General features: G+C 34.8%; 1 protein-coding gene across 3 annotated transcripts; it reads right to left on the reverse strand.

The window, feature by feature from the left end:
* Positions 1–1,131: 1,131 nt before the first annotated feature.
* LOC132551873 (uncharacterized) lies at positions 1,132–24,427 on the reverse strand. Of its 3 annotated transcripts, none has more exons than XM_060216016.1 (20): positions 24,353–24,427; positions 23,516–23,622; positions 22,193–22,331; positions 20,054–20,106; positions 19,677–19,786; positions 16,908–17,253; positions 14,953–15,036; positions 14,449–14,574; positions 14,055–14,159; positions 12,565–12,909; positions 12,148–12,209; positions 11,707–11,719; positions 11,242–11,450; positions 9,030–10,512; positions 7,161–7,257; positions 6,892–7,059; positions 6,331–6,364; positions 5,822–6,075; positions 5,145–5,184; positions 1,132–3,740 (listed from the first exon to the last, which is right to left on the reverse strand). In XM_060216016.1, the coding sequence occupies exons 2-20, from the start codon at positions 23,594–23,596 to the stop codon at positions 3,284–3,286; spliced, it is 4,206 nt and encodes a 1,401-aa protein (XP_060071999.1). In that variant the 5' UTR covers positions 23,597–23,622; positions 24,353–24,427; the 3' UTR covers positions 1,132–3,283. The 3 variants fall into 3 exon arrangements, with proteins under 3 accessions (XP_060071999.1, XP_060072000.1, XP_060072001.1); XM_060216017.1 differs by having other exon boundaries at positions 24,324–24,384; XM_060216018.1 differs by having other exon boundaries at positions 3,695–3,740; positions 5,833–6,075.
* Positions 24,428–24,905: the final 478 nt, after the last annotated feature.

Raw genomic sequence — 24,905 nt, forward strand, 5'->3', positions numbered from 1 at the left:
AATGATTTCTAACTGTTAACTCGTTGTTTATGATATTTTAAGTCGTGCCTACCTCTTTGCAAAATACCACGACAAGTTTATTTTTCTTCTGTGTATCGTGATGGCCCTAGCACACCCTGACAGACCGATCGGTCATCGATACCATCGATTTGATCGATTGGTGAAGTTGGTGATTCAATTGTTACCTGTGTTTGTTTTTCATCGCTAATCGTTTAAACGATTGTCTTTCAGCAGAATGTTTTTGTGAATGATCCATTTTAACAAAAATCTTGATTCTTAAAGCAAATAGGATACAACACTCCATTTCTTCTACACGTGTACCTTAGTAATGAACGGGGTGATATGTTACTACATTTACATTACTAAGTGTATACGTTGCTAGCACTTTTTACGGTGTCGTTATATTATCATTTGTACGTAAGGTTGCATATCATTAGCCCATATGGTATTTCGGAGTCAGGTTTAAGATTTATATGTAAACCTAACTGTATACGCTTGGATTGTGTTTAAATCAATGATAGTGATTGCAATAACAAAGTAAATGGTTGTCACCTTATTGTGAAATGTGTCATTTATTTGTTCGATATGGATTTGATGTTTAATGTTCTTTATCATCATGTCCATTGATTTTCTCGTCACTGCTCTGATTCCCATTTTGAGAAAGTGACATTATTTTCATTGACCAAGCCTTACATTACGGGTGTCGTCGATGAAGCAGAAACCAAAATCCGAATCACTTGATCTTCACTTCTTCAAATGAGTGCAATGTACCAAACACAAGGCTCTCAATTAGAGTTACTTCCCTTTGTCAAAATTTTGTGTCTCGGGCATAACTTCATATGCATTTAAACTAGGATCATGAAACTTAGTTAAGTCATACTAAGATCATGTATAGTACACAATAAGTGTAGCATGCTGATTTCATGTAAGATTTTGTTGATAATTAAGTCAAAAACATTTTTGCAGAGATGTATTCGAAAGGCTTACAAATATATCTGGTTAATTAATTTGCCGCCAACAGAAAACAGCAAAGATTTAATTGAAAACAAAAGCATTTATTTTCAAAAGTTAACAATGATGAAAACAATGATGAACACATTGATCCAACTGGAAGTTAACAATAAAGAACATATTTATACTATGATAATCCAAACTAAAACTCAACAACATGGGATCAATAGTTAGCTAGTACGATATCATCTCTTCTAAAAACACGTGTTTAGGTTGAATTCACTTCGAATTCATTGCACTTTTTTTTCTTTCTTTTTTGTCAATTGTAAGATGCATGTGTAATAATCATGTATTATCACTTTGATCCCATAAATGTTTTAACTATTATGTTTTCAGAATAGGTCTCATCAAACAATATGACAAAGAACTAATATTATATTTTCTATGGCAATAAATTTGTCATATCCAAAACAATATTAACGAATTATTATCGCCGTTTGTGAGTCAAAAAATTGGAACTGCAATGGCTTCCAATATGAAATTACATTTGGCTTCAGTTTTGTACATTTGTCAATCAGGTAAAAACTTTGAATGCTGTCGCCTTGGATACAGAGATGCTTATTTCGGTTGGCTTTAGAAAATTCTGGTCATCTCTAGTAACGTTTCAGAGATACAAGCAGATACAGCAATGTGCGCTCTTGGGGTAAAATTCAAGGCTCCATTGATCAAAATGAATGTTTTGCATGGGAAGACATAGGAGGATCAAAAACTTCGTATTCACCGTGCCTTCAAAACGAAAGATGCTCAAGAGCTCTGATAATAGCCACAGTATATAAATGGCTAGTGAAATGAGGTACTGATGATACGTATCTAGACATGGAAACATCTTAAATCCATCTTTTAGAAAAGATTTGGCAATTGTAATCTTGAGTCAACTTTAAAGTAATTTCATCATGAAAATAGACTTGATGTTTCAACATTTCAAGTAGATTTGACTTCTTAACAATGAACAGAAATTTTGATAATTTATTTGAACAAGAAGCCCAGGGGCCTTAGTAGTCACATGAGTTACGATAATTCTTGTAAGATGTCATAGTAATATATACAAAAATCTTGTTAAAAATGTAAGATAAAACTACATTGTACATGTAATGCTAATGTAAACTGTGCATAACATTAACTGCTGTCCCATACTAAGGCTTCTAAACATGTTTCGATTAAAAGAAATCACACTCAAAAATGTAAATTTCCTATATAATTCTTCCATCCATTGGACAGCATTTGATACATTCTATCATATTGGGATACTGAGATCTTTCAAATTTGAGTCAATTTGACCTTTTTTGCCAGTGTAAATGTGTACATATTGCCAAACTCATCTTATACTAATAATTCTTACCAAGTTTGAACTATTTCAAATAAGCAAATTATGCTTAAAAATGTAATTTTCCTAAATAAACTATAGTAAATTTTACCCCTTTCCCAGGTGGAAATGTGAGACCCTGGGGGTTAAGAAATTCACAATTTTGGTAAAGCATCTAAAGAGTTTTTCCATCCACAAGGAGCATATATAGGTATTGAGAAGATTTTTGCAGTTTCTATCAATTTGACCTTGGGGGTTGGGACCGTTTAATTTACAATTTTGGTACTTCTTTCGCCATCAGCGGCTTCTTCAAAATTTCATTGAATCTGTTGTGGAGATTTACAGAGAAAATGTGGAAAGTCAATGATGTACAACACCAGGCAAAAGGTCATTGCAATAGTTCACCATGAGACTTTGTCTCAGATGATCTAAGAAGTTTGAAAAGCCTTTCATCACAGTCACTCAATGTATCAATATTGAAGATGGTCATCTGAAACTTTCATAACTTCAATAACTCTGTGACCTTGAATTACTTTCAAAGAATATAAATTTTTATCATTCAAGCACATTCTAATTGTAATCATCACATACATTACCATTACTTTAAGAGAAGTAGACAATGGTGCTGTACAAATTGGGATTTCCCTACACATACATTACCATTACTTTAAGAGAAGTAGACAATGGTGCTGTACAAATTGGGATTTCCCTACACATACATTACCATTACTTTAAGAGAAGTAGACAATGGTGCTGTACAAATTGGGATTTCCCTACACATACATTACCATTACTTTAAGAGAAGTAGACAATGGTGCTGTACAAATTGGGATTTCCCTACACATACATTACCATTACTTTAAGAGAAGTAGACAATGGTGCTGTACAAATTGGGATTTCCCTACACATACATTACCATTACTTTAAGAGAAGTAGACAATGGTGCTGTACAAATTGGGATTTCCCTAATTAACATATATAAAGAGTTTCAGCATTATCTAATTTCCTTCTTTTAGCAGTCGGTTTGTTGGCAGTTGTTTTTCTTTTCTTCCGTTTCCTTCTTTTTTTACCTTTTTGATGAACTTTTGTTTTTGTCTGTACCCTGTTCTCAAAACGCCTCTTGGCATTGTCAAACTGATTTATAAAACCTTCTGGATTCTCCTGTACATTTATAGGAACAAATGTTTTTAGAGGGGAACTTGTAAGTTCTTCTATAGTCCAGTCTCCAGGTAGGTTGTTGGTTCCATAGGTGGACTGTTTCGAATGGCTCGTTTTATGTCCAGATTTCTGTGATTGACTGGTTCTAGATATTGGTTGGGATGGTTGGTCCCAATCTGATGAGGAAGAATCAGTGTAGCTGCTCTCAGTTTCCAAACCATACTCTCTAGTAATGACGTGTGTCTTGTTTTCTTTTCCAGGTTTCTTCCTGTAATGACAAATACTTCAAATAAACCAACGTCTTTTAAAACATCTCTTACACCTTATCTACTTGACAGCATCAGAAAAGAAACTACAATATTAAAAAAAAAAAAAAAAGTTGTGAGTGGGATAACTAATTCCTCTTAATCCACTGATGCTCCACACCAAGTTGGGACATAATTCAGGCATTCCTACAGAAGAAGAATAACTCTATTTCCCCTATTGGGTCTCAACCCTTCTAGCCTTGTGGACCCTGAGACCAAACATTTATACAAAGTTGTATTCCTTTCACCCAAGAATGCTTCGGACCAAATTTGGACATAACACAATCACTCCTACAGAAGAAGGATTTTAAATAACTTCTAGGCCCCACCTTTATACTCAGAGACCTACCACTTACACAGAATTAATCCCTTCACAAGATGCTTCTGACAAAATATGGTCAAAATTGAAAGTCTTTTATGATTACTCTGGCAAATTTTAGGAAAGAATTTACTGAACAAAGGATGGGTGCTCAATGGTCCTTCAGACCTGGTTTGTTAAAAATAAGAATTATTTTGTGTATTCAACTAAAATGTTTGAAGTAACAGCAATATCCATTGGAAAATAAGCTCAACAACAGATCTCATAAGGATCTTGGCGCAAACCATTGTTGGGTCTTTATCGGTACATTAAAAACTAAGATCTTTCCCCTTCTTTTCTATTCTTTCCTCAGTGCTTGCTGCTAACTTTATACATCAAAACTTCCTTTACAAAGTTCCATCTATGACTTCTCCAGAACAACAATAACAAATTATGACTATCAAAAGTCAAGATGGTCAGATGTCTGCCATCTTGTTTTCTGACAGATCTCAAAATGGAGTCTGCACAACTAGGTACTAACTTTTTCCTTTTCCATTTTCTTTTCATATCAGGCCAAAAATGGGACAATGCAAAAGATGGGACAAAGTGGAACATACATGCAAAATTTGAGAATTGTCCATCAAGTTCTTCTCAAGAAATAAAGTAAAATCTTTTTAAAGACGGTCCGCACCAGATCACAGACAAATGTGGATCTTCAGATGGTGAGTGGAAAAGAAAAAATAGCCTTCTGTATAGTACCTTACTGTCTAAACATGAACAAAGGCATGTTTAAAACAACACAAAGGAATTCAGAGTCCACTCATGTTACCAAATAAAATGTCAAGATGACAGCTAGAATGTTAGAGAATATACTTTTTGCTAATAAAACATTCTTGTCAAAATCAAGATATAAATGATTCAAGGATAGAAACTAATATTTTTATGTCATTTAAAAGTTAGTATAAGCATCATTTGATCAATTGCAGTGCAAATAATGAAGTGATGCCACTTAATTAACCAGCTATTTCTTCAGAGATCTATTTCTTTCAGATCTTGATGGAAACATTACCTGATTAAACTACCCAGTGTGCACAACTCTTCTTCAGTCTCTGTAATAAAATTAAACATAAAAAACATTTAAATTTCAAACAAACCACATCAATATTGCACGTTCAGCATATAAGTAATCTTCAGTCATTTGAAACTTTCCAGTAATGTTTTTCATATCAAGAATACCTGCATACTTTTGTTGAAGTTTTTAGCATAATCTTAAATGTGCATATAGCAGAGGAAATCAAAACAAGCTGTTTTTTGTGACCTGGACTAGAAAATACACTAAATGTTCCGGCTTCTGTTCATACATTGTGTCCTCACATCAACTATGAAAGATCCAAGATTGTCTTGGCACCTACCAAATGAGGTTAAATAACTACATTCATTGCTATTTTTCTAACACACAGTCCACTGTCCTAGTTTTATACTTCCTGTTAAAAACCATCATGGATGGAACAAACTTAGTTTCTTGCTCTCAATTACATCCACTAACAGGTTGAAATTGTGTAATACAACAACAACCAAATACAGTGGTAACTTCACATGCTTTAAACAGTAACACTGCCAGATCAATACAACTTCAAGCAAGCATCAAGTCAAATGAATATCTAACAAATCTCATCTAACATTTATGTAGGTTTTGGCATCAAACTTTTTATCTTGTGTGACAGAGAGATTCAGTCTACACTAGACCTGATGTGTACCCTTCAGTCTGGTGCTGCACTTGGTCCAGTCGTCCCAGTAATTTGCTTCCTTGTTCCTCTTTCATTCTTGACCTTGTTGACCTTTTCTCTGGAGTAACAGCAGAATTACTTGTTCCCAAGTATCCTCGGGCATCAGCCTCAGCCTGTCTTTGTTGTGCTTCCATTAAACAAATTTCGATGTGGTTGTCATATTCTTGTCCTGCTGGTAACTTTTCATCACACAGGTAACACGTCATCATCTTCCTGTTGGATAGTTAAGTTATCAATTTTGTAATGAACACACCCATGTTTGTTTTCAATCATTGCGTGATATTAACACAATCACTGATAGAATGAAGTGCAACTATCACTTACATATGACTTATACCCTTATATTTAAGGGTGAAGAAAAAAGACTTTTTCAAATGTTTAGAATAAAAAGGAATGACAACTTATTTTAGGCGACTGAGCACATTTTATTCTATAGGTTTTTGTGACTGAAAAATTTGCAATACAAACCTTATAACCTGCTCGGTTATCTCCCCTGTCAATTCTGCAACAAGTAAATCAGTATTCATAAAAATGAAAATGCACTAATGTTCTCTTTTTAAACAAGGTAATTTTAACCAATCATATGTAAACACTTAAGATACATTGTCAAGGTTAAATTTTGATGCATTTTTGAATATGAAATGATAATTTTGTAATTTTTCAATTTTTAGCCCCCTTCTCTATATCATTTCAAGTCTTCCTCTGTCTGAAGAAGGAGAGGAAAATTTGAAGCTCATCTGATGTTTCAATATGACTATAATATAAATCTAAAGAGTGAATTGAATAAGGCATAAAGACTTTAAAGTCGTTTCTCAAAATATGAATTTTTTAATTAAGTTTCTATTTGCAGGATGCAGATATCCATACTACTAATGTGCCTTTATTCCAAGTTTGATTGGATTAGCATTTGTATCTTATGAAAAACGGAGCATGAGAAAGTCATATAAATGCAAAACTTCAAAGTTCAGCTTCTCAATATCCTTAAATTTCAAGGTTGCTGGACTGTAAAATCTGGAAGATATGACTCACTATTGGCAACTGTCCGACGTTTCTGGGGTGAAGGGGAGTTTGCCTGCTGTGGACTCTGGCTGTTCTTGAAAAAATCCATCATTCCCCCTGCTAGCATTCCTGAAGGACTTGCATCAAAATCAGCGTCATCATACTCTGCACTATTGTGCTGAATAGCAGCACTATCAGCTGAAAAGTATAAGAATTGTGGAAATATAAATAACAATTACAAACTTATGCTGTCTTAGTTAACAATGTTTATATCTGGCTATAAAATTGTTCAAACTTACAATTGGTCACTTCGTTTCCTTCACATTCAGCTGCGTGAGCCTCTATTTGGTCCTGTGGGAAAGGCACATTACACAGCGGACATGGCACAAGGGATATCTGTATAACAATGACACTTATTAAGTTCCAACATTGCAAACAAAATATAACAATGAAGATAGAAATTATCATTTGTTTGTTCAAGTGAAGTCCTGACTGTTGACTTCACATCTAAGACATAGTTTTCACTATGGAGGCGACGTAATCAGTGATAACCTACATATCAATCAGGCAACCATACATTTCATTTGTTCAGTTTGACTTCGGGCTATTTTGACATACAGCCTTTTTGAATTATTGACAGGTAACTCTGTGAATGCCTGTAACATGCAATCTTGTTAAATTGTGTTGCCCAATGCAAAGACATAATGAAAATATCACAGTCAATGATATCAGTCTCCTGAGAAACACAAACAGTCCTCAGTAGTAATCAAACCACACACCCCAGATCTTCACCTGAGAAATATAAACCTGCCTCAGGTAGGTATCAAACCACACACCTCAGATCTTAACCTGAGAAATATAAATCTGCCTCAGGTAGGTATCAAACCACACACCTCAGATCTTCTCCTGAGAAATATAAATCTGCCTCAGGTAGGAATCAAACCACACACCTCAGATCTTCTCCTGAGAAATATAAACCTGCCTCAGGTAGGAATCAAACCACACACCTCAGATCTTAACCTGAGAAATATAAACCTGCCTCAGGTAGGAATCAAACCACACACCTAAGATCTTAACCTGAGAAATATAAACCTGTCCCAGGTAAGAATCAAACCACACACCTCAGATCTTAACCTGAGAAATATAAATCTGCCTCAGGTAGGAATCAAACCACACACCTCAGATCTTCACCAGAGAATCATAAACCTGTCCCAGGTAAGAATCAAACCACACACCTCAGATCTTAACCTGAGAAATATAAATCTGCCTCAGGTAGGAATCAAACCACACACCTCAGATCTTCACCAGAGAATCATAAACCTGTCCCAGGTAAGAATCAAACCACACACCTCAGATCTTAACCTGAGAAATATAAACCTGTCCCATGTAGGTATCAAACATCACACCTCAGATCTTAACCTGAGAAATATAAACCTGTCCCATGTAGGAATCAAACCACACACCTCAGATCTTAACCTGAGAAATATAAACCTGTCCCATGTAGGTATCAAACATCACACCTCAGATCTTAACCTGAGAAATATAAACCTGTCCCATGTAGATATCAAACATCACACCTCAGATCTTCACCTATGAAATATAAATCTGCCTCAGGTAGGAATCAAACCACACACCAAAGACTTTCACCTGGTATTACATCTTCTGATTGAACTATCATGTAACTGTCATTGTTTTGATTAAGTTGTGTATTTTATAAAAGTAAAAAGCATGTCATCTAAACATCAAGTGAAAACTGACTTTTTTAAAAGATTATTCTAATTTCTTGTAACACAATCTGTAAAATATTTAAGTGTTACAAAAATGTTACCCTTCACCCTGGTCATTTGTTTGATGAAGGTGAACGTGTAGTCATTGAAACATCACACTTACATCTTTTACTGGTTGTGTTATAAGATAAAGTGATCGTGTAGTCATTAAAACATCACATTTAAATCTTTTACTGGTTTTGATAAAAGAACTTCTGTTTTATTGACGTTGCTCTCCTGATGAAAAAATTCTGTTCATCACACATGTCAACTGCATTCATTAACAATATATACATATTTTGTGACATCACATGCAAGTTTCATAAAGCAATAAATGAGAATTGAGTTTTGTAAACATGAAACCTTACATAGCTCAGTCTATTTAACATCATTTAATCTTACCAGTTCTTCTTTCCTTTTTTTCTGTACATTCTTCTCCTCTTTCTGAGTCCTTTTCCTCCTCCTAATAGCTTCTATATTAATCGATGTTTGTTGTGGAGGCTCCCACATGGAGAATGCAGGAGCAATGTTCTCTAAATCTGTAACCTCAGATAAATCTTTGAAGGAAACTTCTTTATCACATTCATCAGAAAGAAATCTCCCTATTTTCAAGTTCTTTGAGCCTCGTCCCTTTTTGAAGTTTGGTGACTGACTTTCCATTTTTTCTGTTTGGTCTCCACCTTCAGGAGAGTCTGTTGGAGTTACCATATCATCAACAAGGGTTGGCTCCTCCCGTAAAATTGGTAGTTCCTCCTTGGATTTTTCACTGACAGAAGGAGAGCTTTGCCCAGTATATTCCTGCGTCTCCGCAGAATCATTAGATTTATCAGAATGACTGTCAATACTACTTCCTTTTGTAAGCTTGCTGAACTCCTTTTGACTCTGGCCAGATGGCATTTGCTTCCTTTTCTTTGGCTTCACCACACTTTCTGCCTCCTCTTCAATACTGTATATGTTATCCTTTTGGGTTGTTTTTGAAACTGGCTTTCTTGTTTTTGCTCTCTCCCGCTGTAGACAGACCTGAGTAGAATAGAGTTCTCCCTGGGCATTGATCATGGCTGCAGACTGCTGACTGAGACTGTCCATGGATGATTCAGACTGAAAGTCAGGAGGACTGGGTAACCTTATCCTTCTCAATGGTGAAGGAACTCTTTGTTGTACAGTCTTTCCTGAATGTTTTGCATCATCATTTTCATCATCTGATCGGGCACTTTCTACAGAGAACCCACTATCAGATCTCTCTAACAATTTCCTTTGAAGCTTTGCATGTCTATTTCTTGTCTTTCGGTAGTTCCCGCCACTTCTTTTCAGAGAAAGAAATTCTTCGCCACTATTGTCATCCGATAAGCTGTATATATCTGAAAGCTCTTTGTTTTTCACAGCCTTAGGATTTGTGGGGATGTCTGTGTATATTGTCCTGCGCACAGGCCTGACTTGACCGGTAACAGGTAAAGTTGCTTTTCTACCACTAAAACCAGTGTCTGGTTTATCAGTCATTTGCTCGCCATCAGATTTATCTCCTCTTTTTATGCGTGGCTGATTTTTTCGTTTCTCAACAGACAGACAGACATCCACATCAGACCTAACCATACTGTCTGGATCCTCTATTTTTGGTTCATGTCTTTGATGATTCGGAGCAACTGGGTATGTGTTATCTAATACATCAGCCTCATCTACAATCTTTTCCACATGGTCACCAAAAGGTTGCGTTTCTGTGTCATGCAAAGACTTTTCTTTGTCCTCACTGTGCTTTGGAACATAGTTTGGGTCCTCCTTTATTTTGGAATGACTGCCTTTAAGCTTCACAAGTTTCTTTGGCATGGTTATTTTTGGCTTGTACGGTACAAACTCATCTTCCTCTGAACTCTCCTCCTTATACAGATTTCTGAAAATTAATAGAAAAGGTATTTTTGTCTTAATTACTACTAGAAACAGAACCTAAATCAGTTTAGATTCCAACATTTTAGATGCTTAGAAATATTTCCATATTGATATATATAGAATAATTATCACAAGAATTGTTTACATTAATATGTTAATATTCTGGTGATATCACCACCTCATCATATTGGGCTAAATCCCCTACCACTTCTATAAATCTTCTCATTTTCATTTATTTTTCAAAAGATCTAAAATTAATCTAGATCCTTTTCCTGGTGGTTAAATGCTAACTTCCACCACCTAATTGTCTTGTTATCGGTGAAACAATACCTATAAATTAATATGTATCAATCTTTAGCAGAGGTGTAATTGAGTAAAGGTTCTTAAATGTTTAAATCATAATGTCATAATCTTCATTCTATCATATGTGACGTCACCAAGGGAAGTGATAATGAATTACTAATTTAGAATTTATTTTCATTTAAATATATGTTGTTTTCACAAATATCTTCAAAATTTTTTAATGTCATTAGATAAACAGAACGTAAAATTATATTTCTAACATCTGTAGGTCATGAAACTTGACAGAGGCTTGGTTAAATGAAAAATTTGGAAGACTTGTCATAAACCTTATATGAAATGGATAATTGTGCAACAATCACTGAATATTAGGTATGCCTATGAACATGTATTTCATGACAATGGGCAGAATTTGTAATGAATTGATACACACTGTCTTGTTCGGCTGACTGGAGCAAAGTCTAGTGTCTTTTCCATATGGCGGCCACACTTCACTGGATCACCCCAGGCTATCATTTCAGCGGCCATGGTCTGAACCTCCGTCAGTTTACGGCTGTAGATTTCCATCAACTGGAGGATAACCTTGGTGTAGGACTGTACACTCCCAGCATCAGGAGCATAAAATGGATATCTAGGTGTCACCTGTCATGTAGTCATTTCATTCCAATGAGCACAATTTTCCAACAAAGGCTTATCTAATATCCAAAAGGATGGTTTGTTTTACTTTTCTTTTTTTCTTAAACATAATGCGTGTATCAGCCATATTTTATTGGGTTTTTTAAGCATTGGGATCTTCAGATTAAACTTAGTTTTGTTATCTCTGTGAGGAAAAAATTCAGTTTGTGATCTTTTACAGTCAATTGTATACTTCCTCAAATTGAAGAAAAGCTATACATACCTTCCTTGCTTTTCTACAAGAGATAAGAATGACTAAACAATGAAAACTTTGCTTGAAGTCAAATAGGATTAAAAGTTTTATAAATGGAATTGAAGCCCATATTTCTCATCTGATAAAAATCTATTGATGAAAGGATTCCCTAAAACATTACTGGTATACAGAATATTTTTTGTTCTACAACAACTATTTTTCCCTTCAAATATAATTGATTCCATTTTTCCTTCTTAAGTTATATTCCAGTAAAACATCTACTTAACCCTGTGGCTACACAAATTACTTTTTTTTTTCAGGACTCTTTCACGCATATTACTTGTAATGATCAAATGAATTCAATGGTGAACTCCTTATCAAAACCTTGAGTTCTGAGGTGGGATAAATGTTCTACAGCCAATATGGTAATTACATTGTTTTTCTTCACAGGACATCGTATCTATACCTTACCTGTAATGTCTTCTAAGGGTCGGCACATCATAAAAGTTGGTTTCTCGTGAAGGTGACGAATCCTATTGAAAACAAACATAATGTTAATTGGGTGTACAACAAGACTGACCACTATTATCAATTTCCAGTTCTCTGTCATGGTCTGATATTCAATGCTTTCTGTAAATTTAGCCAAGTTCTTTCGCTAAAAGCCATACCAGGATAAATTAAAGCCGTAAACTTGAATGTTTAGAATATATTTAACAGACATGAATATACTGCCCCCCCCACCCTCCCCCCAACCATATGAAAACCAGAATCTGATCAGGTATCAAAGGTGATATTGTAATACTATGGGGTAAATACAAACCAAATCCGTTAAGTTTTCAAGACATCTACATCCCATAAAATGGCAGGGTATAAACAAAATATCAATACCTCTCTGGTAACGTCTGGTTCACCAGTAGAATCACCTTTTCCATCCTTGTCAGACTTGTGTGAAAACTTGTTTTGTACGATATGAGCCATCTCTACCATCTTGTTCTTCAATGTTTTAAAGATTTTTTTTTCAGATGGAGCGGTAGCCTCAGAGCTTCTGTCATTGTGCGACACATTTGAATTTTTACTTTTGGTAGAACTATTTTTCCTTCTGTAAGGTGCTGCATCACCTGCACCGTGAATTTGCTGAAATATTCTTGGAGGTGGAGTATGTCCTGCTAATCGATGCTGAACATTGTCATCTTCATGAGGTGGTGTTGTTTGACTGTCCGGAACTGATGCTGCCTAAACAACAACCAAAATATATCAATCTTTTCATGTGTCAACACATAATACAATATTTAACTAAGACTTATCCAACATAAAGCTATCTACTTACTTTATTTTCTTTCTTTTTTTTTTTTTTTTTTTTACATTTTTGTAGTATGAACAACAAGGTATTGTCTTTGTCTATGACAACTCCCAATCCTCTCCACTCTCTATTTCTTCAAGAAAATGAATAATAAAAGTATTAGTTTAAAACTTATTTTCTATTAAGTTTGTGCATTGTCTACAAATAAAGTGTGATATAGTAGATATGTTAGAGGTTATCAAACATGTTTCCAGATTCAACAAGCTTAGCACTATTGTATGTTAAAGGTATACTATGAAATGAAAGCTTGTATTAAAGTCAGTCTATACATTTTTTTTATTAAATGCTAAACATATTCTTCATTAAAGTCATATATAAAAGGCAGAGAGAAAAAAAAAGAAGTGCAATATAATTCTGAACTTTTGATATTGATATGAACAAAATCAACACTTTCATTTTCTCCTAAAATTTGTAAACCAAGTGAAATATTTGAAGACGGTGAAACTTCCCTGAACCGACCCTTCTCAAAACCTATCACCTCTAGAAACTAAATAAAATGGCCTTGTACAGAATGATGTCCTCTTAACTCCAAATACTGAAGTTATTTTGTGTCAATTATGATTGAAATATACCGAAAATCACAGCATTACCTAAACAATCAAGACCCAAGTTCTGACCAGCGACCATGAAATCAACACCTGAAGTGACAGTTTTAAGCTTTGCCCCCGAAGTGTATACCTGTCATGAGCAGGCTTTGTACACAGAATTCTGTAGAACAATCCTACTTCCATCAATCATACATGAATGAATAAGTCATGCAGCACTCGTTGCTTCCCACACATGGATTGTACAAATCAAGTCACTGAAGCATGAAATGTAGGTTAAATTAAGAATATGCTGCTTGCATTCTGTAGTACCCCAAATATGCATCACTTATCCAAATAAAAGCCCTCCAGCACCTTATGTTTCCCCGATAGAGACTGCCAAATTCCTCTTACCCTGACACACTGTGTCAATCTAAATATCCCCATCGAATAGTGGATAATGAAGCAACAAATCTGATTAAAAATCTGATTACTTGGACATTAGATTGTTGATAATTAAAGTAGTCCATTTCCTGTGTTGTTTCATCTTTCTCCTCTGGTGTACTGACCACTCGGACAGCCTTCAATTCTTCTGAAGACTGCAAAACAAGTATCAATACAAACATAAGGACTAACAAAGCAATTATCATTTTCTTATTGTAAAGCAAATAAATCAGTCAAAATTTTCCAAACTTTGTGTTCTATACTGATGAAACAATCTTTTTTCTTCTTCTTTATGGCTTTGTTTTTTCAATCTGTCAAGAACAGGCCTTTGAATGGACTGTGATATGTAAATACCAATCCAATATCACTCCAAAAGTCAAATGAGCACAACTAGGGACCAACCAGAACCCACATATGAAATTTGAGAAAGATTGACCCAATTACCTCCATCCCCAAAACATCAGAAGAATCTGGAGGCTGTGTGTCATCATCCTCCGTGGTGAGGGATGATACCATCTTCGGAGAAAATTTTCTTTTCTCCATCATTTCTTCTTCATCTGGTGATATATTCTACAATATATTTTATTATTTATGAGTCTTCCTTCAGTTTCCATCAAACATACATTTAACACTTTTTTTTTTATTTCTTAGAACATTTATTTTTATAAGAAACACTTCTAGATCTGCCAGAATATAGCATTCAAAACATAACTGGGCAATCATCTTTCACTCTACCATTATATACACACTTTCTTTACATTTTCGTATGGTTTGTTTTTTGTTTGATTTCCAACTGTTAAATAATCCTTTCTGTTATAAACCCCACTCAACAGCGACGCATTTTGCATTTTGCTACAGTAAAATATTTGTAGGATCCAGCTATAGGTTAGGTTCTGAAATTCTGGGCCTACACTCTTTACCAATGACAGCCATAGTATAAACACTAACCGGTACATCTTCATTGATGACTATGTGTGAATACTGCTCCATCTTTCTCTGCTTCTTGGGTCTTTCATCAGCAACACTTTTTGCCTGAAATAAAGACTGAATAATTATCTTGTGGAATTAGTATTTCATGCAAGTATAAAAACCTATTTATCATGTAAATCTTTTGGTTATAATCACCAAGAGTTCAAAGGCCTCCTATGCCTTCATGATGTAACAAGCTTTATTTTAATTTGCTCTACTAGGAGAAATAGAATTTACCCTGCATTGCTTTTCATCTGCAACCAAGATCAAGGGGAACTTGACCTCTAAAAAAGCATCTGTTAAGATCAAATTAAAAAAAAGCAGTTAACAAAGTGTTGTAATTTCAATATGTGACAGATGCCAATAACAGTGAAGACTGCCAGCAAAATGAACAATTATCAACACTTCTACTATGGGGAAACTAGTCAATAGAAAACTTCCAATTATAAAACACCATACACTTTTACTTACAAAGCTGAGATAACATCCTATTGGCTACTTTCTAGTAACCATGGTTACATGTTTATGTGAATCATTAGTAACAATAACTGACATTTTGTCAGAATAGGCAATAAATGAAACTAGAAAATGTCTGTAAGACATGAATGCCCCCGCCCCCCCCATGTGAAATAATAGAAATAATAGTTGTTAGGTGGTATATACTGATTTGGCAGGGGCATAAAAACCACTGCAATCTTAAAATGTTATCAATTTATAGCTTGAAAAAATTACAAAACTAGAAAATGTCTGTAAGACATGAATGCCCCCGCCCCCCCATGTGAAATAATAGTGAAAGGTCCGAAAGAGATGATTTTGTTAATTTGTATGCAACTATGTACAACTTAAGTTTCATACTTAAATTGACAAGTTGATTTAACGTACATGAATTTGGAATTTTGTTCTCTGGAAAAAATGAGAGAGTATATTAGTTCCTTAAGCCTTAAAACCAAATTATGTAGAAATAAGATGATGTTCCTCTTTTTGAGTTATCTCCCCCTGGTGGCCATCTTTTTTTAGAATGCCGAGAAATTCAACACTGCATGAGGTCTTTCCATACTTGATATTTGTATGAAGTTTCATGAAAATTGCCTTCCGAATGAAGTTGTTAGGTGGTATATACTGATTTGGGACGCGACGGGACAGGATGCGACGGACATGGGCAACGCTATATGCCCCCGGCCATAAATGGCGGGGGCATAAAAAGTGATCAGGGGTTCACATAGAGCTATAACCCATCCCCTTCTTTTTCCTTTTGATACAAATATTTTGAAGGGTATGTAGACAATAAGGCATTTAACAAGCCCACCAACGCATAGTTGTATCTACAATATCACAGTTGTCATCAAAATGACAATATCCGGTATGCAAAAGAGTTAAGAGTCAGGAAGTTATGCAGCAACATTTGAGATTTTGAAAGAGAATGTCAGGATTTACTCTAAAGATTTAAAAACAAATCATATCTATGGCAATTAGAATAGTAGAGATGCAACATATCGGAGAGTTAAGTCTCGTCATATTTTGAACCACATATTATGTACTTTAGGGTCTGAAATTACATGTTATTCTGCCCGATGAGCCTGATATGGGTGGAACTGGTCAGTAGTAATACTGTTTATTGACCAACCAATGTTGAAGCTGGTATATGCTGTGTTAACTAATGTTGAAGCTGGTATATGCAGTGTTAACTCCCTACTTCTCATTTATAATTATCACTCAAATTTATATTCTTTTTATCAGCATCAACGTTGCTCAACTTTTGATACAATATAATTACTATATATACTTACTCTCATTTAAGTAGGAGGTAAGTTATCTCATTAATTATATGATAGAACTGTCTACTGTCGATGCCATTAAAAAATATGAAAACAACTACCACACTAACAAAATATTGGCCATGTTTTGAGAGATCTCAAAATGTAGTTTGTTCTTACCTGTGTATTTGACCGTTTACAACTTCCTTTCTTGACTTGATGTTTCTCCACCACTACATTTTTTATGGGTAAAGCCTGCTTCATGTCCTTTGGGAACATCAATTCCTTGTCAGCATCTTCATCATTGCTGTCTTTTGTATAACCTTGATTGTTTCGACTGTTCTTGACTTTATTCTGGGAAAATACTGTCACAATCTTGGTCCTTTGCGCTTTGTTCTTTGATTTACCATCGTTACCCTCATCATTAAGGGGCGATTGATGTACTGTTGACTGCTCAACTTTGATCAATGGCTGTGGAGTCTCATTGATGGAATCAACATCAGATACAGCAGTAGGATGGTCTCTTCTGTAAATGTAAGTTTATTCTTTCAACAGGTACACATTTTCTATCAATATTACTTGATAGAATAATATCAAAACACCCTTTGGGTATGTATTTGCACGCCTGGCAAAATTGATGCTTCTTAAACAGGGAATGTTACAGACTACATTTGGGCAAAATTCAATCATTTCTACAGGAGGAATCAGATTATAAACTTTCCCCTTTAGCACCACGCCCCTCAAGCCCCTAGGTGCTGAGACCCACCATATATACAAAATTGTTCCCCCTTCCACCAAAGATGCTTCTGACCAAATTTGGTCAAAATCCAGTAGTCAGGCCAGGTGACCTAAAAATTAGCATTTTCTATTGATCGCCAAAACTAATGTGTTTAACACTTGTTCAACTTTACTACCATTTGGAATTTGCCTTTAACTCTTAACCCTGTATACAAAATACTGTTTACCTATACTTTTTGGTTACCTAATGTTCGAAATCCCAGTGAAACATTGTTTGCTTTCATTTATCAAAAGGTTTAGTCAATTTTTTTCATTCTATACCACAGGTATTTTTAAATGCCTTTTTTAAAATACCCAAGCTTTTCATTTTTAGACAATACTGTACAAAGGCCCATAGGACCTGTATTGTTCACCTGGCTTTGTTTGGCTGGAATTACTACATAGGGCCCCTCCCATCAGTCCTATGGAGATCAGCCAAGCAATTCATGCTTCATACCAAATTTAGAAAGAATCCTGAAAAATTCCAACAAGAGTTTTTTTCAATGAATTTGCCCTATTTCCCCCTTGAACAGGCCCTGCCCATCCCAATTTAGTACAGGAAGTATTATGACCAAATTTAGGCAAACTTCAATCATTCCTACAGGGACCCATAATTTACACAAAAACTAACTTTCCTTCACCCAATAATGCTTCAGATCAAATCTGGGCAAAATCCAATGAATCCTTCAGGAGGCTATGGGCTTTTTAAAGAATTTGCTCTATCTTCCCTATTGGAGCCTGCCCTACAACCCCAGTGGGGCAAAGAACAGTCATTAATACAAAATTTACTCTTCTTCCAAATTTGGTCAAAATCTGCCCAGTTGTTCATGACTAGTAGAGATATGTATAAAAAGGTGACAGACAGACAGATGGATGATGTATGCCGCAGTAAGACATAAGCTCACTGGTCCTTTGGACTGGGTGAGGTAAAAAGTATCAAAAGTTACTTGATATTTATTGGTTTTTCAAAACAAACAAGAGGCCCATAAGGCCTGTATCACTTACTTGATTTAGTTTGCTAAATTGATGAATCTAAAGTGAAGGAAAAGTGATTTAAAACACTTGTATCCATTTCCCTGAAATAGCTTACTCCTCCTCCAAAAGGGGGTTAGATGCATAGTTTGTACAAAACTACATTGCATCCTAACCAATAAAAGAGAAGACAGTTTTGGTTTCGATGATGGAGAAAATACAGCTGTTTATGTAGAGTTCTTGGGTGTAACAGGACATCAAAGCTTTTCATTTGGGAATATATTTCTTCAAGTGATAACTACTGTGACCGTGCAGATTAATAAAAATACTAGATTGCCATTGCAGACTTAGAAACCATAATTTTAAATACATTTATTGGATGTATGTGTACATAATCAAACTGCAAGTTTTATTCATTTCATGGTGTATATATACGCTCTATATATGGCGCTGTACATGTAAAGTTATGCTTCAGTGACTTTGCTATGGCCTTCACCTTTTCATAACCCAGCTCAGTGCTATCGATGTTATATCAATGTACAATGTTCATGAGTATGTATTTATTCAGTATTATTTTAAAATATTACTTTAGGTATCAATTTCACTAAATTTCACTAAGTTATGTGTTTCATACTTATAACTGTTTATTTGAATAAAAGATATTGTTAGTGTATAAAAATATAAACTGTGTTTATCTATTTATGACTGATGTATAACTGTCACATCATGCTATAAGGCATGTATCCGGTAAACTGTCGATGAAAATAGGGTCAATCTTCATTGCAGAATGTCCCTGCTCATAGAAACACTGCTCAGTTGAACAATCAGAAAAGTTGAATGTTTCATATGGTTTTGACTTGGACTTATTTGTGTTTTACTGAGTTGAGGGAAATCCTTTTTAATACTACACAGCAAGAGTTATGTCCCTTGAACCACCCACCATTTGTAATTTGTGTAAGCACCTACTTACTACCATGACACCAAAATATTTTTTCTATCAAAATCACCATTCCCACCCCCCAATCATCTATAGAACCAATTTTAATTTCTTACATGTAATCAACAGATTAATATCAAGGCAACTGTCCCCCTCCCCCAGCCTTTTTTTTTTTTTTTTAAACTTTTTACCCTTTTTATAAACAAATTCAGATGTGAAACACAATGTAAGCTTATTAAAATTTGATACAATTGTTGACTGACCTGTTAAAAGGGTGTTCATTCTGACTTGAGGAATTCAATGTATCACCAGTAACATCTGTCACAACTTTTTTGGTTGGTGTAGCCTCATCCTTAGACATCATTATAACTTTCTACAACATTATAGAAATACTCATTACATACAAGCAGAATGCCTGGGGTAAAAGGATACTTCACACTACTATCACTTTGGTGCAATTTAATAGCATATGGACTTTTCATCAGTCAATCAGAACTAATGTCACTACATTGAAACAATGATCCTCACTGACAAAGCCAATTCTTATATTCAAATGCATGTCACTAATGAAATTCAGCACTGAACAATTTAAACCACACAAACAATTACTTTAAAATTTCTTTAAAAAAATACAACTCACCACAAATTCTTTTTTCTCTTGCTTACTCATACCAGCGGTGTCAAATCCAGCATCTTAAATATTAACCATGAAAAATGTTTTTTTAGAGACCTAATCATCTACCTAAGTATTCAGTAACATATTTACAAGTTGATTGTTTCATTTCTTCATTCTCCCTGCCAGATAACACGACTTAAGGGTTTTGACGATTTCAATGTTTACTGATAAGTGTTACACTGGTCATCAAAAAAGTGATACCATGGTCAAGCACCATTCAAATATGTCCTTACAGCTAGCAGTGAAAAGTACTCACTATGCATGTTATCACAAAGATGGGATCATTTTGCTCTGCAAATCAACGATATCAGAGGGAAAAACAGAAGCATTTGTGTTGTGTCAATGTTCTGAACTGTTGTTTACATACTAGACATGGTTAGTCACAGCAACATTTTAACCAGATGGGTCTTCCCCAGGTACTGTTTCCTAAAACAGTAAGACCCCCTCTTGCATCCTTACATTCCAGCCAACAAGAGTGATGAATATCAGTTGAAATAAATTGTTTCGCAATTGTTGTAAAATAAACAAAATTTATATATCATACATTGACATCAAATGTAGAATGTGACTGGTCAGTGATTTAAATTTCACACTCGTTAATTAATACCTGGGTAGTTAATTTCTACACAAACTTAACACTAGACATTGTTTTACTTAAACCTGATTCTGATTTTTACTTTTAGAATACCATTAATTGGATTTTGTTAATTGTGCCACGTTAAACATTTTCTATTTAGCTTTTTGTTGAGCTTTATATGTACTCATATCTATGTATGGCAACACAAATACATATTTTACACTCTTTATTGCACCTCAGTTTCCCATTAATTGGACCTTTTATATCTAATGCTTCTGTTCATTTCATGATCATCATCAACTTTCATCATATTACTACTTAATAGAATTAATAAGATGTAAAATTCACTTTGAACATTGATTGAACTTTGTAGACTTTTAATTATTTAATTAATTGTGCTCTGTTTAAAGTTTTCCATTTGGCATTTACTGTCAAAATCAAACCTGGAATATAGTTCTCTCAAGCAGATATGTTTTGTACTTCATCAATAATCACAGATTTAAGATATATGATAGCTTTATCAGTATTGTCTTACATTCATATTTCAAGGCAGAAGTGTAGAGAAAAGCTAGAGTAAGTTAACTTCTTAGTAAGTTCCTACTGTTTCTTTAAACAAAAATAATTTGAGATTCTTATAAGTCCAGGGTAAAACCTTAAAATTAGTTTGACTTGGAGAAGAATAAACAATGAAAATAACATATTTGCAGCACTTGCCAAACTTTAACAAGAGTGCCGTGGACACAAAATAGTCCTCCACAAAATATAAAGATCAAGATTGGTCCTTTTAATTATCTCTTTTAACATGTCTGTATCATAAATCTTACAAAAATCAATGAACCGTAAAATCGCCCCTTCATGCACATCAAACCGTTGTATTAGCGACATTGAGCAAGTTTAGGAGGAGTTGCGTTCACAAAGCTCCACTAAGAGCAAGCTACAGATACAAAGTTGAAAATGGCATGAATCTTACAAAAATCAAAGAACCGAAAAATCGCCCCTTCATGGACATCTACCCATCGTAGAAGTGACAAAGAGCAAGTTTCATGAAAATCTGATGATTAGTTTAGGCGGAGTTGCGTTCACAAAAAATAGACGTACGGACGGACAGAATGAGAAGATGACGCCAATATACAAATGCCTCCGGCGGCGTATAAAAATCTTTACAGGACATTCAGTCAGGTGAACTGGGAAAGTTGGCAGAGGAAATTTTTTATCTGAACAAATCTTTCTGCACTATTTCATATGCCATGTTAAGGCATTGTCTGATACTGGTCCTTGTAATTTAGCTTCAAGCTTTTCTAACCAAAAAGATAATGAATTGAAGGAATTAGAAAAGACATAATGAGGTAAAACGAAGGCTTCAAAAAATGCAGTTTAAATATTTTATTTTCTGTCACATGTAATAGGTTTTTTAACAAAAGAAATCTTCTTTAAAAGCTGAAATAAAACAATATAAATTGTGTTAACTGAACCGATCATAATCTGCTTTTGTTATTCTACCAATCAATTTCATATCACAGACATACCTCGAAGAATCTGGTCATGGCGGTCTTCAGCAGTCATAGCTGGCTTTTTGACACATCTTTTCTTCATTCTCCGGTCTCGAGATGTCAATGTAGGCACATAATCTGGTCCATCATGGTCAGCTGGATTCACATAGATCACCTACAATTTCACAAATGTTAGAGACATTGAATAATTTTGAATCTATCCTATATCTACTCCAGGTTTCCTTTGATAGCAGCATTTTCAATAACCAGCACCAGTAATATTTCATTTGAAACTCTGCAATACAGCTGCAAACAGCATTGCATTTGTGCACTCACTTTATTTGTAATTTAATAGAACCGTCTTAAACTTTGAAATGAATTGCTCTCCTTCTTTTAAACTGAAAACCTCTTAAGGGTGTATAAATTCTTGTTTCAAGTATTAGCTAAAATGCCACTTAATTTTATACAGTTATATTTTCCATAACAAACTGATAAACCTTTTGAACTCTCACAGTACAGAAATAAAAATCCACCACACTGCCAACCTAGAACGTTTCTATAATGGTAAGTCCGTTTTTCATTTCTTGTTACTGATTTCAGTGAAATAACTACAATACTACTCAAGAGCATAGCCAGGTATTATCAAGCCTATTGCACCCTGGGATTGACAGGTCATTGAGTGATGGTTCAAAGTCTAGAATGGCCACCATGCTTGTATGATATGAATGGCTTTGATGCAAAAAATATTATGGGATTATATGAACTTTGTCAGCATGCAAGGGCTTTTGTTAATATCTAACAGTACAGACACCAATTGAGAGATTGTGCATTATCAATCTTTTAAGGTTGCAAATGAGTCCAATAATCTGGCGTTGCTAATATGGGGATCAAATTTTAAAAATTGACAAATTGACCTGAAAAATACAGTATTCAATAAGAGATTACTGGAAATGAAAACCATAAGAACATCTCCTTATCGTAAACCAAGCATTTACATAAAAAAATGTCTTTCAACTTGCATCTTTCATTATCAAATAATGTATTTTCCCTTAGGTAGTTTAGTTTGATGTATCTATGAATGGGATCTTTTTTTTAACTAAAGTGAGAAAAAAATTCAAAATAGCATTTAATGACATTTAAGGATTAAAGTTTACAAGTATCACAGTGACATAACTAAATTTTTTTCATATTTCATGTAACTGAGGTCATTATTTATTTAAACGTCTCTGTATGGATTTGAACTGGAGAACTCTGGCTTACTGGTCTTATACTCACCTGATCAAGCTGAAGAAGATCTCTCTAGTCAAGCTGTTTATGTATTATGACTAATATTTACCATAGTTATATGTCTATACTCACGTCATTGGAGTCAGAATCAGTGTCACCTTCTGGCGGTATTCTGTCTTTTAACTTTTTATGTTCCATGTCTTCTTTATCCATATCCTCTTTACAGGAAAACTGTCACTCTACAAAAGTATTGAAACAAAACACATCACACACAAATTTAAGGAGGTCCGCTTTGACGGTCATATTACAAATTATAATTGGTCGGCATAATCTGTTTTACATTTACTTGTCAGAAGTTTACTTCCAAACCTTTCATCCTACTTGTTTTTTCAATAGATTTAATAGGATTAATAATGGACACAGGCTTAGAGCCTCAATGTCCATATCGTACATAAACATTTATAATCAATTACAATTATACTTATTTTGGTGTCTATGGTTTAATAATTTATGGAAAGTAGTCCGAAGTGCTCCATCTACCTGCGATTTAAACTGTTAAGGCAAAAATAGAATTCCGGATAGGAAGAGCTATTCGGACTACTACTGTCCAGGTGGTTCCTCTATCACACTAGATTTCTTTCACATATCGACACCCGATCTCGTGATTACATTACCTTGATCAGCTGAGGGAGACACAATTCGTAAACTGTCATTATAGATATCCCCATGCCCAATGGCTAATCTTTACTAAAGGGATGGGTAACAACTGCACTAATTCCTATAAGAACAACTGCTTTTACCAGAAAATAAAAGAATGACACGGTGGTGGGTGGATAGTTAAGGGTGGGTGGGTGGGGGGGGGGGTTAGCCACATTTTCGTGTTTAACAATTTTCTTTTGATCATGGACCTAAAAAGAGAAAAGAACAAGACAATGCATACAATGCCAGTCAAACAAATTGAGATCATACAAAGTCAGTGACATTTTCTGGTAGGCATCAAACAACTGCTGGGAGCGAACACTCCGAGAGTATACAGAGTCTCCACTTCACATAGGCCTACATCGAGAAAATTATAAAAATGGCGCGAGTTTCGGGGTATGATGGGAAATTGGTTACGCCTTAGAAATTATTTTCAATATATTGATATTTTGTATTTCGAATATATATTAATCTAAGTTAGCATTAGAAATATGTAGATATGTAAGAATTTAGCAAATTTATTTTTGTTTTCTTTTTAACGCCCCCTCATTAGCATATTTCCAAGATGGACGACAAGGAGATGCCAAACTGAAGATCGGTGAACTTCGAACTCGACTCGAGGGAAGTTATGGCTCTCGAGAATAAAAAGAGTTTGTATATTTCACACTTGTGTTAAGTTCACGTGGCTTGATATGTTGTTATATGTTACATAGCCATGTCGTTATCGGAACCTTCTCAATTGACCTCAGTATTCGGATATTTTTCAATACACACAACTGTCAAAGCAGCTATGAATGTGACTGTGCTTTGTTTGTGTGTACAA

Source organism: Ylistrum balloti, unplaced genomic scaffold (assembly GCF_031769215.1).
Source record: "Ylistrum balloti isolate Yb309-2 unplaced genomic scaffold, AGI_CSIRO_Ybal_v1 Utg370224, whole genome shotgun sequence".
Taxonomy (NCBI): Eukaryota; Metazoa; Mollusca; class Bivalvia; order Pectinida; family Pectinidae; genus Ylistrum; species Ylistrum balloti.